This window comes from Heloderma suspectum, chromosome Z (genome assembly GCF_057233095.1).
Source record: "Heloderma suspectum isolate Gila_16-S chromosome Z, 16-S_ref, whole genome shotgun sequence".
In the NCBI taxonomy this organism is placed as follows: Eukaryota; Metazoa; Chordata; class Lepidosauria; order Squamata; family Helodermatidae; genus Heloderma; species Heloderma suspectum.
In genome coordinates, this window is record NC_139476.1 from 5,413,790 (window position 1) to 5,430,100 (window position 16,311).

Genomic DNA, 16,311 nt, shown 5'->3' on the forward strand with positions numbered 1-16,311 from the left:
GTGAGCTTCCATGGCCGAGTGGGGACTAGAACCCGGATCTCCTGGCTCCCAGTCCAACACTCTAGCCACTACGCCACACTGGCTCTATTAGAATACAAGAGCGGATGTATATTTTCCAATGGCTTCTCCTTCTCTCACAATCCAGCCAATCTTTGCACTAGTTTTCCGATTTAGCTAATCTTAAAAAAGGGAAGAGATTTGCTTCTCCATTTATTAACAGAAGATAATTGCTTGTGTGTATTAGAGTCCTGGACTCGGTTGTCAGCAACTAGCTACTGCTTTGCTCCTATTCAGAGGCTTCAGGTGGATAGTTCCTAGTGCAGCTGTTCCCTCCTTAACGGATCTTCTGTGGTCAGAAAAATGATGGAGAGACAGAGGGAAACCAGGGGAAAGTCACCAATGAAAGACAATGACATCTGTACCCCCCAGTATAGTTACAACTGTAGGACTGTAGGAGAAATTTTCGTCTGGAAGCATCTTTAGTTGTCAAACCTTAGAACTTAACATGCCTGTCCCTCCCTTCTCTCCATATCAAAAACATGGAAGAATTATAGTTTCCCTTGGTTGGTTATATTTTAAGTTCTACTCATCTCTTTTTTCACATCCTTTTATTTCAGGTCCTTGCCTCCTTGAGGAATATCCGCTTCAATAACAGCGCTCGGGAGGAAATCTCTTTTTTAGAGAATGGAATGAAAACTGCCAAATTTGACATCCTTAACTGGGTCATCTTCTCAAATAGTTCAGTGGCTCAAAGGAAAGTCGGATGGATTGATGCAGAAGCACCTGGGGGCAAAGATTTCAACATTAATCCTGATGCCATCATGTGGACTAACAAGGTGTGGACAAGGTATAGATTCCAAGGTTATGGTTGAACGTAACAAAGGGTGTTTCCAGACGAGGTGATTTCTGTGCAATTGTCCTGCCTCCTTCATGTCATTTTAGGGGGGTTGTTATCATGACATCTTCCATTTATAACATTCCATTTCCTGTGTTTCCCCTCTGCTTCTTCAGTCTTTTTACCACAAAGGGTGCTTCTAGACGGGAGGTTCTTAGTGCTACCAATCAAGAGACATCAGGTAGCTATTCCATCTTTCCCTCCTTAACAGATTTTTGGTGGTCAGAAAAAGCATGACCACATTCAAAATACTATGCACAGTTCTGGTCAAGGCATGGAGTAACTCCCCTATGGAAGAAAGGTTACGATGTCTGGGACTATTTAGCTTAGAAAAAAGGCAAGTAAGGGGAAACAAGGCAGAGTACTACAGAATTATGCATGGTGTGTAAAATGTGGATAGGGAGACATTCGCTACCACAAGACGTGGTGATGACCACCAATTTGGATGACTTCAAAAGGTGGTTAGACAAATTCCTGGAGGTGAAGACTATCAATGGCTATTAGTCCTGATGGCTCTGTGCTACCTCCAGTATCATGTACACCAGTTGCTGAGGCACGTGGGTGGGAGGGTGCTCTTGCACTCCTGTTCTGCTTGTAGGTTTCCTTTGGCCAGCTGGTTGGCCACTGTGTTAACAGAATGCTGGACTAGATAGACCCTTGGTCTGATCCAGCTTCTTCTGATCCACTTCTTATGTTCTTAGGAAAAAAATGGAAGGAGTGGCAAGGAAACCAAGGAAGGTAGCAAATGGAATACAACAATATCTGGGAACACGCCGCTAAATTTCCCAGCCTGAGGCAGGGCCATTGCACAATAAAAGCCTTGCCTAGAAGCACCTAAAATATCCATGAAGGAGGCAAAGACGGAACAGCTGCCCAATGACTTTTGATCAGTAGCACTCAGAACAGTAGCTCTGGAAATCTGTTCCCTTACGAACTCTCTCTAACCAAACCCTGTAGGGAATCCCTGCCAATCAGTGCTCACGTCTGCGCAATGGACATTCCGGTCAAGCACTAAACCTCCAATATTTCTCCCTATCCATTTCTATTCCATTTCAGAAGCTGCCTTTTTCTCGGTGTGTGGAGCGTTGCCTGCCAGGGCACAGTAGAAAAGTTCCGGAGGGGAAGGACACTTGCTGCTATGACTGTATTTCTTGTCCAGAAGGGACCATTTCTAACCAGACAGGCAAGATGCTGCACAAGAATCCTGAAACTTGTCAATGTATGCAAGGCAGGGTTGCTGTGGGTGGATGTTGGGGGGGGGGTGTATTTGTGGTGGTGATGGGAAGACTGAATTGATATATCTATATGCACACCCTATGCTCTGCCACTGAGTGATGCACCTTCCCCTCACCATGAAGTATGTATGTATCTAGTCCTCATGGTACCAAATAATGGGCTGATCTAAACCAGAGCATCATGCTCAGTCTTCCTGCATGGGCCAGGTAGTGGCTCACCAGTTCCTGGGGGATTCAGTTCCTGCTCTGAGGAGGAATCCACTGGCATGACATTCAGCTTCTAAAGCAAATCTCCCCCAAAGCTTACTTTCTATCAAACTGACTCTCATGTAGAATTCCTTCCAGTAATGCCAAGTCCTCAGATCACAAAGAAGATGGTAAGTGCATGTGGAGAATGGATCATTCCATCTCCTTGGGAGTGAAATGAACTGGCCACCTCAAAGAAAGGTTTCTGCCATATGGATACATAAACTGTGGTTGTTCATTCCAGATGCAGCTCGCTGTGCTCCGTGCCCAGGGGATCAACGACCAAACAAGAACCACGACCAGTGTATCCCCAAGAACATCAACTTCCTTTCCTATCAAGATGTTTTAGGGTTTATTTTAGTATCTCTTGCCCTTTTCCTCTCTCTGATCACATCTCTGGTACTGGCAACCTTCATTAAACACCGCCATACGCCAATCGTCAGAGCCAACAACAGATTCCTCACCTACGTCCTCCTTGTCTCGCTCCTGCTCTGCTTCCTCTGCTCCTTCCTCTTCATCGGTCAGCCCAGGAAGCTCACCTGTCTTCTCCGACAAGTTGCTTTTGGCATCGTCTTCTCTGTTGCCATTTCTTCCATCTTGGCAAAAACTGTCACGGTGGTTCTGGCCTTCATGGCCACCAAGCCAGGAAACATGGCAAGAAAACTGTTGGAAAGACAACTGGCAAACTCTCTTGTCCTGGCCTGTCCCCTCATCCAAGCTGTTATCTGTGCTGCCTGGCTGCTGACCTCCCCCCCATTCCCAAACCTGGACTTCCATTCCCTGGCTGGAGAGATCATAGTGGAATGTAATGAAGGCTCAGCCACCATGTTTTACACTGTCTTGGGCTACATGGGTCTCCTGGTGTTCATCAGCTTCACGGTGGCTTTCCTAGCAAGGAAATTGCCTGACAGCTTTAACGAAGCCAAGTTCATCACCTTCAGCATGCTGGTCTTTTGCAGTATTTGGGTCTCCTTTGTCCCAACCTACCTAAGCACCAAGGCAAAGTCCATGGTGGCCGTCGAGGTCTTCTCCATCTTGGCCTCTGGTGCTGGCCTTCTGGGTGGCATCTTTGCCCCCAAATGTTATGTTATTCTTTTGAGGCCCCAGCTCAACAGCAGAGATAATCTCATAAGGAAAAGAATCACGGAACCAAACTAATCAGTTGATCGCTCACTCAACCAGTCAGTGACAACTCCCCTCAAATGTATCTAAAGGAAGAAAAGGGGGAATTTTGCAGCAAAGTTTAAAAGCCAGTCAGGGCCATTTTGCCATCTGTTCTTGTGTAGATTTTGACAGAAATTAGGAGGCAAAACTCTGTCATAAATTTTAGACTATTGAAGAATTCGTTGGGGGAAACAATCCCACCTGTGGGGTTTCTGACGTTTAGCAATGTTTATATTTCAAGAACTAAGGAACTCCTTGACACAAGATGTCAGAGTTCCCCAAGTAGACCCTTTTGGGCTGCCACCAATTCTCTTGGAACATTTTAAAGCCTCCCTGTAGCTAGGTATAGGAGGCTTAGGCATGAGATGGGCACCGGCACTAGAGATAGTTTGCACTATTAAACTATGTAGTTTATTAAGGGATGTTTTGTACAGAAGGGAATAGGATGTTGTTCAAATAATAGGATGCAAATGCTTAAATATAGTCAGTCGTTGGTTATCCTAATGAATGAGTCTTCCCTGCTAATAAGCTCTCAATAGCTCCCCCAACCCCAGATACAGTTTCCCTCAACTGCACCCCAGCCAATCTCTCGCAACCAGGAATGGGCAACTGTCTTCCTGGGCCTTCAGATGTTGCCTCTGGCTTCTGGGATGAGGACACTTGCTGAAGCACCTTCTGGTCAGATCTCTGACTGAATCCCCTAGTCCTGGGTTCTGCAGCCTGCCTGAGGTATCAGCCCCTCACAGCCCGGCCTCCTGCTCTCCACAGCCACCAGCTCTGGCTTCCAGCTCTCCCTCCAGAAGTGTTCTCTCAGGCTGGCTAGCTTTCCCGTTTAGCACCTCTAAGAGGCGATTTCAGAAGGCGAGAGAAGCCTGGGTGATGTCAATTTTTTTTAATGCTCCCAGGTTATTAAAAAATGAGGAAATGCCAAAACCGGATTACAAAGTTGTGGTACATTTTTAAATGTTAGTGAAAAAATTAACACATTTAACAGAAAAAATTGTTGTTGTTCAGTCGTGTCCGACTCTTCGTGACCCCATGGACCATGGCACGCCAGGCCTTCCTGACCTGCGCTCTCTCCCGGAGCGTGCTCAAGTCCATATTCATTGCATCGGTGATGCTATCTAGCCCTCTCATCCTCTGCCGCCCCCTTCTCCTTTTGCCTTCAGTCTTTCCCAGCATCAGGGTCTTTTCCAGTGACTTTTCTCTTCGCATCAGGTGGTCAAAATATTTGAGCTTCAGCTTCAGTCTCTGTCCTTCCAATGAGCAGTCAGGGTTGGTTTCCTTCAGGACTGACTGATTTGACCTCCTTGCAGTCCAGGGGACTATACCATGCAATAATTTGTAACACATGTTCATTTTTATGCGTTTTGCTGTGCAAATTCACCAATTATTCTGGGGAAAATTAGTTTTCTTGCAATGTCACAGGTAACGTTAAGCATTGGAAGGCCATTCAAACAATCTTGTTCCACAGTTGAACACATCTTCCATTCCACTTTATGTTGAACACCAATTTATGCTATGGCAATCAAAAACAGAACATGAGGCAGATGCAGTGACCATACAGATGCCTGCTTTCACCCAATGTCTTCTCCTCTAGCTAGAAACAAACCCTCTCCCCTTACGCAGAGTAACAGTTCGATTTATCAGAAGGTAAGAGAAAACTGGAGGTAGGTAGGGTAGGAGCGGGCAGAGGGAATGGGTGGTTAAAACCCCCACACACATTTTCTTCACTCTAATTTGTTTCAGCCAAATTTAATCGACATTTTGCCAAGGTGCTTCCCAACTACCATCATTATTCCATATCACAGACATTTTTGAGGCTAAGCACTGTGACTTTTCCTTTTGCAAGGAAAAGGGGTTGATACATTTTTGTGTATCTGCTAAGAGTTACCTTTCTGCTAGGGTGAGGGTCTTTTCTCTGGTGCGCCATGACTTTGGAATAACCTCCCCAAAGAATCCCATCTGCCACCATTACAATCTTTTCGGCACCAGGTCAAGATATTACGTGATTCAGATGAAGGGTGGTTTAGAAATATTTCTTTAACACAAATAATAAAGAATAATAATACAAGACAGCTGGGAGGTTTTTAAAAACACCTCAGAACTCCAGCTTACCAATGGAAAGGCTGAAATTAGGGAAATAAATCCTGTGAAATCCAGTACGTTTGGGGTGGGGGCCCCTATCAAAGCCAGCTTGCTGAGGCGTCTCCCACCGGCTACTGGCGTCATCTGACCAGCCACTTTTCCACACTGCAGCTATTTAAGAGCTGGGGCTGCCACAGTAAGCGCTTCTGCACGTGCCTCGGCATTGCTCAAAGTGCGGCGCTATGTGCACACTTAGCATCGCACTTGGGGACGCGCTGAGGACCACGTGCAAGACCCGCCCTGCCGCCTTCCCAGAGATACGTGCAAACAGCTAATAGCAGCAAACAGCAGCAGCCGAGGGCAGCAGCTCCACAGGACAAGAAGAAGGGGCAAATGCAGATCTTCACTTGCTCCTTCTTAGCTGTTGCTCTCTCTTGTATATTTTGACATTTTTAATATGTGCTGGGAAGTCCACTGAGTAACTCAGGGGGTCAGGGGAGGGGTGCATCTTCTCAGTGTCGTCCAGCCTGTTCCATTCTGGGCCAGGGAGGGAGACTGTGAAACCCTCAGTAGCACACAGTGACGAGTTTGCATGGCATTTGGAAGATAAAGTTGCTCAGATTCGTCAGGAATGGGACACCACGATTAATGCAGTTCCATTGGTAGAGGCGTCCAGAGCACCATCTGGCCCAGTTTTATTGGACGAGTTTCAGTTATTGAGGCCCGAGGATGCGGACGAGGTGCTTGGCCAAGACCGGTTGAGCACCTGTGTGCTCGACCCTTGCCCTTCATGGCTTGTTACGTCAAACCAGGAGGGGATGTCCGGCTGGGTCCAGGAGGTTGTACACTCCTCCTTGAGAGAGGGAGTGGTGCCGGCCTCTTTAAAAGAGGCGGTAATCAGGCCACTCCTGAAAAAGCCTAACCCGGTCCCGGAGGACGTTAACAAGTATAGGCCAGTGGCCAACATCCCCTTCCTGGGCAAGACGGTTGAGTGGGCGGTTGCAGGACAGCTCCAGGCGCTCTTGAATGAAATGGATTATCTAGATCCATTTCAATTGGGCTTCAGGCCTGGTTGGGCAGTATACAAATGAAATAAATAAATAAATAAATAAATAAATAAATAACTTTGAAATGTTCTTCTGGTTCTCCTTTTTTCCTTGTGAAGGTAAGAATTGGAATGTATGCCTATTTTGTTTCCAAATAAAAATTGGGAATTTGACTGCTTCTCAAACAATATAGTGGTTTGATAGCTATTCCCAACTCAGGAAAATGGGGGGGGGGGGGACTCCGAATAGCAATGGCGCCAATGAGAGGAATTATTTTGGTTGTAGTTCAACACATTTTCAACCCAAAACATGTTGGACTAAAATAAAAAAATTATTCCTGTCATTTGCTGTATTCCTTTCTGGCCTTGTTTGAGGTTTCCAGTTGGTTCTGTTTTGTTTGTATTTGTTCCGGTTTTATTGTTTTCTCTTCTGCCACTTAGCAATTTTTAATTGCAAGAAACTGCAGCGTGGTTCTGTGCTCCTTGGTACACCTGTATCATAGCTTCAGAAACCCCCAAACACCATTCCTTCCATCGTAGGTGTCATGCAGTGTGATCCACAGCATCCCTATTCAGAAGTAGGCCCCGCTGAGTCCAATCGCGTTAACTCTCGGGTGAGTGGGTGTTCATTCTCTTGGTGGGCTCTTCACGCTGCAGAGGAGGGCAGTGAAGATCGTCAGAGGTGTGAAAAACAAGTCATAGGAGGAAAGGTTGAGGGACCCTGGGATACTGAATGTGCAGAAGAGAAACTAAGGGGAGGGAGGAACACCCGTTGGACTTCTGCAAATCCTGGGAGGTTTGTCAAGTAGAGGGCGAAGGCATGGTCTCGGCTGCCCTAGAGGGCAAAGGACTAGAGGGCCTGCATTCCAGGAGGGGAGGTTTGAGCTGAACCTGAAGAGAGATATCTTCATGAGAAGAGCAGCTGGACAGTGGGAGCAAAGACCAAGAGGGGTGGGGTGGGGATCTCTGTCACCAGAGCTCCTCAAGGAGGGGCTGGACAGCCATCTGCCAGGATTGCGGTAGTTGCAATTTGTCCTGCAGGGAGCAGAGGGGTGGACTAGATGACCTCCAAGGTATCTTGTTCATACTCTGAAATTCTTTGACCCCACCTGCTCAACAGCCAAGCCAAGAATGACCCAGGTGCTTCCTTGCAAATGTGTTTTCCTCCTGCCAAGAGAGTCCAGCACTGAAGGGATGGGATTATTTATTTCCCCTGGAATAATTATTCCTTTCAAAAGAAAAAGAACAGTAATCCTTGCGGTACCCCTGTGGATTTCCGAGGCCAACCCTGAAGACAATAACAAAGAAATTCAGGACAAAAACATGTATGCCAGATGCGGTAAATACATCCTGGTCCCTTCAGAGTTGGGTTAAGATACTGTCTGAATGCTTATGCTTCAGACATAACCCCACAGATAGAAGCTGTGCACTAGGCTGGACAGGGTCTCATGCCAAGCTCTGTTTGGTTGGTGGTCTACGAAGAAAGGCCCCCTTGCATTGCCGATGATTAGGCTGCTGGTGTTCCTTGGGCTTCTGCCTCAGTCCCTGCAGTTGGCGCTGAGGCCCAACTGCATCATGACCAGACCTTTCCGAGTCCAGGACGAATATTACCAGCCGGGAGACCTCATGTTTGGTGGGAACCTGCCTCTCTCCTTTGCCTTGTTCATATCCCTTCCCTTAAAAGAATCCCCCATCGAATGGGACTCTATTTCTCAGTGAGTGTTTCTTGCTGGTTTTGTTTCAGGGGACTACCTTGGAGTAGAATAGAGATGTAAGAGCAGCCCTGCTGGATCGGAGGAAACGCTTCTCTAGTCAAGCATCCTGTTCCAACAGTGGCCAGCCTGATGCCCCAATGGGAAGCCCACAAAATGGACAATACCATCCTCCTGCTCATGTTCCCCAGTATACTGCCTCTGATACTGGAAGTACTATATAACCATATAACTCTGTGTGTGTGTGTGTGTGTGTGAGAGAGAGAGAGAGAGAGAGAGAGAGCGTAACCATTCATAGCCTTATCCTCCATGAATCTGTCTAATCTAATCCCCATTTAAAGCTGTCTATATTTGTGTGGCTATCATTGCTGCACGAAGGGCTGTCATGCAGAAGTTGGAAGAGACTAGTTCTCTGTTGCTTCAGAGGGCAGGGACTCAAAGAGGTGGGCGGAAATTGCAAGGAAGCCGCTTTCCACATTAGGAGAAATGTCCTAATGATAAGAGCTGTTTGATGGTTTAACCGCCACAGCAAGTGGTGGTGGACTCTCCTTCACTGGAGGTCTTTCAGAGGGTAGAGAGCTGTTGGTCAGAGATGCTGTGGTTGCAAGATTCTTGCGCTGAGCATTGTGGCGGTCTAAATGACCTCCATGGTCCCTTCGATCTGTAAGATTCTATATGTTCTAGTTGCAGATTCTGCATTTTCACTCTGCACTGTGGGAAGAAGGTCTTTGGTTTGACCATAAGATCTCCAACCAATCTTGGCTAGCTGAGCTTCAGTGTTGACATGTTTCCCAGAGAGCGGCAGGGTGACTTTGAAGAATCTACCACAGCCTTCCTTCCCAAACATGGCACCCTCCAGATCTTGTTGGAGTCCAACTCCCATCAGTCCGAGGAATGGCCAATGATGAGGGACAACGAGAGATGAGGTCTCACAATATCTTGAGGCTCACAGCTTCCCTCTCTCCTGCTCCAACCACAACACCCTATTAAATCTCTGTGTTTAAATTACAGGGTGTAAAGTGTATACCTTTGCTTGGATCATGCCCTCCCCTTTTCTAACGCTGACTTGAAGTGTCGTCCCAGGACCACCAGTTTGGATCTCTGATGCTCTTGATTTATAAGTGTTGATTTTTTTCTGTGCAAAATCGCTTTCCACCTCTGCTTTGTTTATGCATGTGTGTGTGAGAGACATGTCAACTATATGGCACACACACACACACACACACACAATGTCACTCATTTGTATTTGTTTCACCTGACACCTTGAATTTGTGAAGATGAAGTAGAATGCAAGTTAAAGGACCTTATGTCTGAATTCACAAGATATAGCATTGCACTTTAAACTGTTGCTTTGATTAATGAATTCAATGGCTTATGGATTTAAGTTAGGGCTGTGCACTGCTTCAGCCCAAATCCAGAATTCTGAAGCAAATTGGGGTGATTCAGACCGCTTTGGTCCGAATCCGAAGCCGGTCCAGAATGGTCCAAAGAAGGCTGGAGAGATCCATAGCACTTCAGATTGCTTCAGACAATTCTGAAGCTCAGACAGCCTGTTTGAGCAAATGTGACAACTTGTGAGGGGAGGGGGAGTAGGGAGGGGGGGAACTGAGCCTTGGAAAGTGACATCTCTAGGGGCTCAGAAGGCCGAACTTTTAACCCAGCAGCCAGATTCTTTGCTTTGTACTCTTTGTTCTTTGGCTCCCCGCCCTTCTCAATTACTGTTCCTTCTCCTTGCATTTTTTAACTCTATATTCTTATTAAAAACACAAAGAATACAAAAAACACAAGAACAAACTGAACCTCTTTTCTCTTCTGTTAGGCTTTAGTGTTATTTCCCTTCCCCCACCCCCTAGCTTGTAGGTAGTTTTTTCTTTCTTTCTGTATCTGCTTTTCTTTTGGTTGTGTGTGTGTGTGTGTGTGTGTGCTGAGAGTGCACCAAACCCATTATTGTGCACAAGCAAGCAGTGTGTTGCCAAAGCCATACACTAATACACCGTCCAATATGTACTGTAGGGCAAGGCACATAATATGAAGCATCATCACTTTCGCTGATTTCCCAAGACACTTTGCCTGTCGCTGGGTTTCTCTTGTGTACATCAAATGGCCATAAGAAGAATATGATCAGGCTAGGCTATGTGCATTTTTAGAGGTTTGCTTCATCTTACCCTTCCTGAGGAAAAGAGCTGCCAAAATGATGACGGAGCTGGAACAGCTCCTCTATGAAAGGCGCCAGTGTTTGGGCTATTTAATTGACAAGAAAGGCAAATAAGGGAGGAGGTTTACCAAATTATATGGAGTAGAGAAAGTGCAGCAGTGCAGTTAATAAATAAGCCCCACTGGGTTCAGCAGTGTGACTTTCCCAGGTAATGTGTCTTGCCATTTGCAGCCAAAGAGATGTTTAACTTTTCCTTCTTCCCTTAATGAGAGCCTCAGGTCAGTGGCAGGTTCAGGAAAGTACTTTGCTCTTCAAAAAGAAAACCTACACCAGAGATTAGGGATAGTGACCTCCTAATTGTCACCTGAAACACCTTCTGATTAGGATCTCTAATCCACTGTGTGGCTGACAGGTTTTTTTTTTTACCATTTCTTCTAGTTTCTGCAAAAAGGAAAAGTTATGCACTGCTAGCACGAAATCTACTGGACCAAACTGTCTGAAATTTGGCAGGTTCCGTCACCTCCACAGGGGCTGCCAGGTGCCCAACTATTCATACCCCTTTGTGGAAGTGCTGAAAAGTATAACTCTTTGCTTTGAGAGATGTCCTTGAAAAAAGCAAATTTTACCAGTGCCTAGCACAAATACTACTGAGCCATGTCTGAAATGTGGCAGATTCAGTCATCTCCATTTGGGCTGTGTGAAAGGGGGCAGGAGGGTGTTGAATAAAACAGACATCATCACAAGCCACAATTCTGCCATTCCTTTAGGATCTTGCCCAAAACTTGAATCTCTCATTGCAGACCCATTCCCAAGAACTACCAGCATATCCTGGCCTTGGCGTTCGCCATCACGGAGCTCAACAAGGATCCAGAGCTTCTTCCCAACGTCACGCTGGGCTTCCGCATCTATGAAGACAGCAGCTATGCAAGTATGGCCCAAGATGTCAGCCTGTCTCTGCTCTCCACGCGGGGGAGAATGTTTCCTAACTATAAATGTGACAAGCAGGAGACCCTGCTAGCTATAGTTGGGGGTCTCGACTCCAGAATCTCAAACCAGATGGCATCTCTCCTGGGCAACTTCAAGATTCCCCAGGTAGGATGGATATGTATTGGGGGAAGATGAAAAATCTGCAAGAACGCACTCTAGTTTGCTGTAAAGCTAAGGATGGGTGGTCTTTTGCTTTCTCTTGCTTACAAATTTTTCAGTCACAGCTTCATTCACTTCTCTTTCTGCATCACTGTGTCAGGGCCCAGCTTCAGTACTGCAGTGAGCCTTGTAGGTTATAGCCAGGATTTGATTAGAAGGAGCCTGGAAGGGCTTGGGCCTATTCAGTTTCCGGAATGTCAGAGTCTGTGTGAGCTGATCTCTCTCAGTGTTCCCAGGGCAGAGCCAGGGGGAGTCACCCAACTCCCTGTCCACCTGCTGGTCTGGCCTTGGCAGGCAGGGCGGCTGGAAGTTGTCTGTGAGAACCAGACCGAAGTGAGGCAGGGTTTGCAGAAGGGTCGCCCAGGTTGAAGCCTCACTGCTGGAGGGCTGAGCAGGGCCGCCCTGTTTAGACAGGGGCTTTGCTGAAAGGCTAAAGGCCCTTGTCTGTCCAGGGATCTGGAGGGGGTGTCCTACAGTCACGCCTGCCCTTGTAAGCTAATGCAAAGGCAAAGAACCTTTGCTAGAAACATCTCATCTTCATTGCCCAAAGCCTTCTCTGTTTGTATCCATCATCATCTGGGCTTTTGGGGGCACTCTGCCCATGGACTGGAACGTTGGATTGCTAAGGACTTGCCATGAAAAGTATTGTGAGGCTTTTCAAAGACTTGAACTCCCGTTGCTGTGGATTCTTTGTCTGGTTTGTAGTCAGCTCAGTGTACGGCAGACTGGGTTTAATCTAAGACTTTTGGACTTTCCTCTGCCAGGACTCATGCAGTGTGGAGTTGCCAATGCGAAAGCGGTGGCCTGGAACTCCTTGTGTATGTGGGTAAGCCCATCCCTTGATCTTGATGGGCCTTGACCATGAAGCCTAGAGTTATCAACAGAAGATTCAAAGTTGGATTCTATATGGGTGTGGGTTGTTAGGCCTTTGAAGAAGTTATCCCCAGATTCCCTGATGGGTTCATTCCAAGAATCATTCCATTTCCATGTCCTGGGTTGGAGTCGCGTGAAAGGATTGTCTGGGGATCCTGAGTCCCTCCCCTCGTGTTCAGAACCGTGGAGATGGCAACGGAGAAACAATTTTGAGGATCTCAGTCACGGTAGTAGTGTTTAGCTTTGGATTGTTCTGGAATTACATAGAGCCTACAGCTACTGACCATCAGCTATATGACTTCTGAAGAGTGTAACCATTAAGCTTTTGCCATGGGATTCCCTGCAATAAAGAAATTGCACTGATTTGCATGTCCAGTGTCAGATTGCCTGAGCGTGCATGCTGGGAGGATCAGGAAACCTGATGCACTGTGCGGAAAAGATGGAATGTTTGAATATAGATTACAGTATACATATAGATGCAGTACGGTTACAGGCCATGCTTTATGTATGGATAAGATATAAGACTGCTGGTAGTCAACTATTTTTCACTTCCATTTGTTCTTAAAACTCCATCCACCTTTGGCTGATGAAAATAAAATCTATCTATCTAGCCTCTAAATCCACCTCTGCTCTTTCAGCTAGGTTACCAGTCCTTCGACTCCATTCTGAGTGATACAACCCTTTTTCCTGCCTTCTACCAGATTGATCCGAGGTATCACACACAAAACATGGGCTTAGTCAGGCTGCTCCAGCATTTCCAGTGGAACTGGATTGGGATCATTGCTCTGGCGAACAAGGGCAGTGAAAATTTCATACTGAGTCTGAAAGCAGTCCTTGCCCAGAATGACATCTGTGTGCATTTTGCAAAAATGATCACATCTTACATCTCACTATTCAATGAGCTTGTAAGGGAAGAAATAGATTTCATTTTGATTGTTTTGGAGAGTGACGCCCAGGTGGTTATTGTCTCTGGGGACTCCAAAGCCATGCAAGACTTAGTACTGCCATTCTCCTTGTATGAAAAGCAAACGAACACTTCATCGGGGAAAGTTTGGATCCTGACTACTCAGTGGGAATTTGCTGCCATTGGATACAGCTACGACTGGTGGAAACTATCATCTTTCCATGGCGCTTTGTCCTTCACAGTGCACACAAGTGAAGTGCCAGGATTCAAAGATTATATTTGGGCTTTAGATCCATATCAGCCCAAGGGAGATATCTTTCTCCCAGATTGGTGGGAAGTTTTGTTTGACTGTGAGGTTTTGAAACCAGGTCTCACCTCCTTGGATGGCAGGAGAGTCTGTACTGGGGAGGAGAAGCTAGAGATCCTGCCGGCCTCGGTCGTTGAGGCAAGATTAACTGGCAACAGCTACAGCGTCTACAATGCTGTCTATTCTGTGGCACACGCATTACATGCCATGTACACACTGGTATCAAAACGTGTCGTCATGTGGGACAGAAAGAGCCCAGTACATCTGAAGGTGAAGCCCTGGCAGGTAACGTCCAACCCCAGATCCACCTCTCTCTCTGACACATTATTCAGCCATTCAAATGTCACTTTCTTTCTTTTTTGCTTTGGGCAATATTAGAATTCAAGAGCGGATATTTATTTTCCAGTGGCTTCTTCTATCACCATCCAGCCAATCTTTGCACTAGTTCCCCCTTTCCTAGAAACAGGTAGCTCATCTTAAAAAAGAAGAGATTTGCTTCTCCATTTATTAATGCAAGAGAATTGCTTGTGTGTATTAGAAGTCCTGGAATGCACAGTTGTTGGCAACTAGGTATTGCTTTGCTCCTTTTCAGAGGCTTCAGTGGGATAGTTCCTAGTGAAGCAACTCCCTCTTTAATGGATTTTCTGTGATAAGAAAAATGATGGAGAGACAGAGGGAAACCAGGGGAAGGTTACCAATGAAAGACAAGGACATCTCTACCCCCAGTATAGTTACAATTGCAGGACTGCAGGATAAATTTTCGTCTGGAAGCATCTCTAGTTGTCAAACCTTAGAACTTAATGTACCTGTCCCTCCCTTCTCTCCATCTCTGACGTACAGAAGGATTATAGTTTCCATTGGTTGGTTATATTTTAAGTTCCACTCATCTCTTTTTTCACATCCTTTTATTTCAGGTCCTTGCCTCCTTGAGGAACATCCGCTTCAATAACAGCGCTGGGGATGAACTCTCTTTTTTAGAGAATGGGATGAAATCTGCCAAATTTGACATCCTTAACTGGGTCATCTTCTCAAATAATTCAGTGGCTCAAAGGAAAGTTGGGTGGATGGATGCAGAAGCGCCTGGAGGTGAAGATTTCAGCATTAATCCTGATGCCATCGTGTGGGCTAACAAGGTGTGGACGAGGTATAGATTCCAGGGTTATGGCTGAATGCGACAAAGGGTGTTTCCAGGCAAGGTCATTTCTGTGCAATCACCCTGCCTCGTTCATGCAATTTTAGGGGGGATGTTACCATGACATCTTCCATTTGTAACATTCCTGTGTTTCCCCACTGCTTCTTCTGTCTCCCTGGTACAAAGGGTGCTTCTAGACAGGTTTTTTTTTTAGTGCTAGTAATCAAGAGACATCAGGTAGCTGTTCCATTTTCCCCTCCTTTACAGATTGTTTGGTGGCCAGAAAAAGCGTGACCTCGCTTAAAATACTGTGTGCAGTTCTGGTCAAGGGGCTGGAGCAACTCGCCCATGAGGAAAGGTTACAATGTCTGGGATTGTTTAGCTTCGAAAAAAGGCGACTAAGTGGAGACAAGAGAGGACTACAGAATTATGCTTGGTGTGGAGAATATAGATAGGGAGACATTTCGGGTCTGTCAGTGGGGTCATCCCATGAAGATGATTGATAGGAGATTCAGGACAGATAAAAGGAAATCCTTCTTCACACCGAGTATATTTACACAATGGAATTTGCTACCACAAGACGTGATGGCCACCAATTTGGATGACTTCAAAAGGTGATGAAATTCCTGGAGGTGAAGGCTATCAATGGCTATTAGTCTTGACGGCTCTGTGCTATCTCCAGTATCACATACACCAGTTGCTGAGGAACGTGGATGGGAGGGTGCTCTTGCACTCCTGTCCTGCTTGTGGGTTTCCATTAGGCAGCTGGTTGGCCGTTGTGTGAAAAGAATGCTGGACTAGATTGACCCTTGGTCTGATCCAGCTTCTTCTGATCCACTTCTTATGTTCTTAGGAAAAAAATGGAAGGAGTGGCAAGGAAACCAAGGAAGGAAGCAAATGGAATACAACAATATTTGGGAGCACCCCGCTAAATTTCCCAGCCTGAGGCAGGGCCATTGCACAATAAAAGCCTTGCCTAGGAGCACCTAAAATATCCATGAAGGAGGCAAAGACGGAACAGGTGCCCAATGACTTTTGATCAGTAGCACTCAGAACAGTAGCTCTGGAAATCTGTTCCCTTACGAACTCTCTCTAACCAAACCCTGTAGGGAATCCCTGCCAATCAGTGCTCACGTCTGCGCAATGGACATTCCCGTCAAGCACTAAACCTCCAATATTTCTCCCTATCCATTTCTATTCCATTTCAGAAGCTGCCTTTTTCTCGGTGTGTGGAGCGTTGCCTGCCAGGGCACAGTAGAAAAGTTCCAGAGGGGAAGGACACTTGCTGCTATGACTGTATTTCTTGTCCAGAAGGGACCATTTCTAACCAGACAGGCAAGATGCTGCACAAGAACCCTGAAACTTGTCAAAGTATGCAAGGCAGGGTCGCTGTGGGTGGATGTTGGGGG

General features: G+C 46.2%; 1 protein-coding gene across 1 annotated transcript; it reads left to right on the plus strand.

Annotated features, from left to right (window-relative positions):
* The first annotated feature begins 11,470 nt into the window (after positions 1-11,470).
* Positions 11,471-16,069, plus strand: LOC146333551 (extracellular calcium-sensing receptor-like). Its single transcript, XM_084825652.1, has 4 exons — positions 11,471-11,632; positions 13,198-14,055; positions 14,685-14,914; positions 16,012-16,069. The coding sequence occupies exons 1-4, from the start codon at positions 11,471-11,473 to the stop codon at positions 16,067-16,069; spliced, it is 1,308 nt and encodes a 435-aa protein (XP_084681778.1).
* The last annotated feature ends 242 nt before the right edge of the window (positions 16,070-16,311 follow it).

Coding starts and splice junctions, on each gene's coding strand:
- LOC146333551 (XM_084825652.1), top strand. CDS start 11,471: ATGGCCCAAGATGTCAGCCTGTCTCTGCTCTCCACGCGGGGGAGAATG. Junction 14,056..14,684: donor TGAAGGTGAAGCCCTGGCAG/GTAACGTCCAAC, acceptor CTTTTATTTCAG/GTCCTTGCCTCCTTGAGGAA. Junction 14,915..16,011: donor GCTAACAAGGTGTGGACGAG/GTATAGATTCCA, acceptor CAAACCCTGTAG/GGAATCCCTGCCAATCAGTG.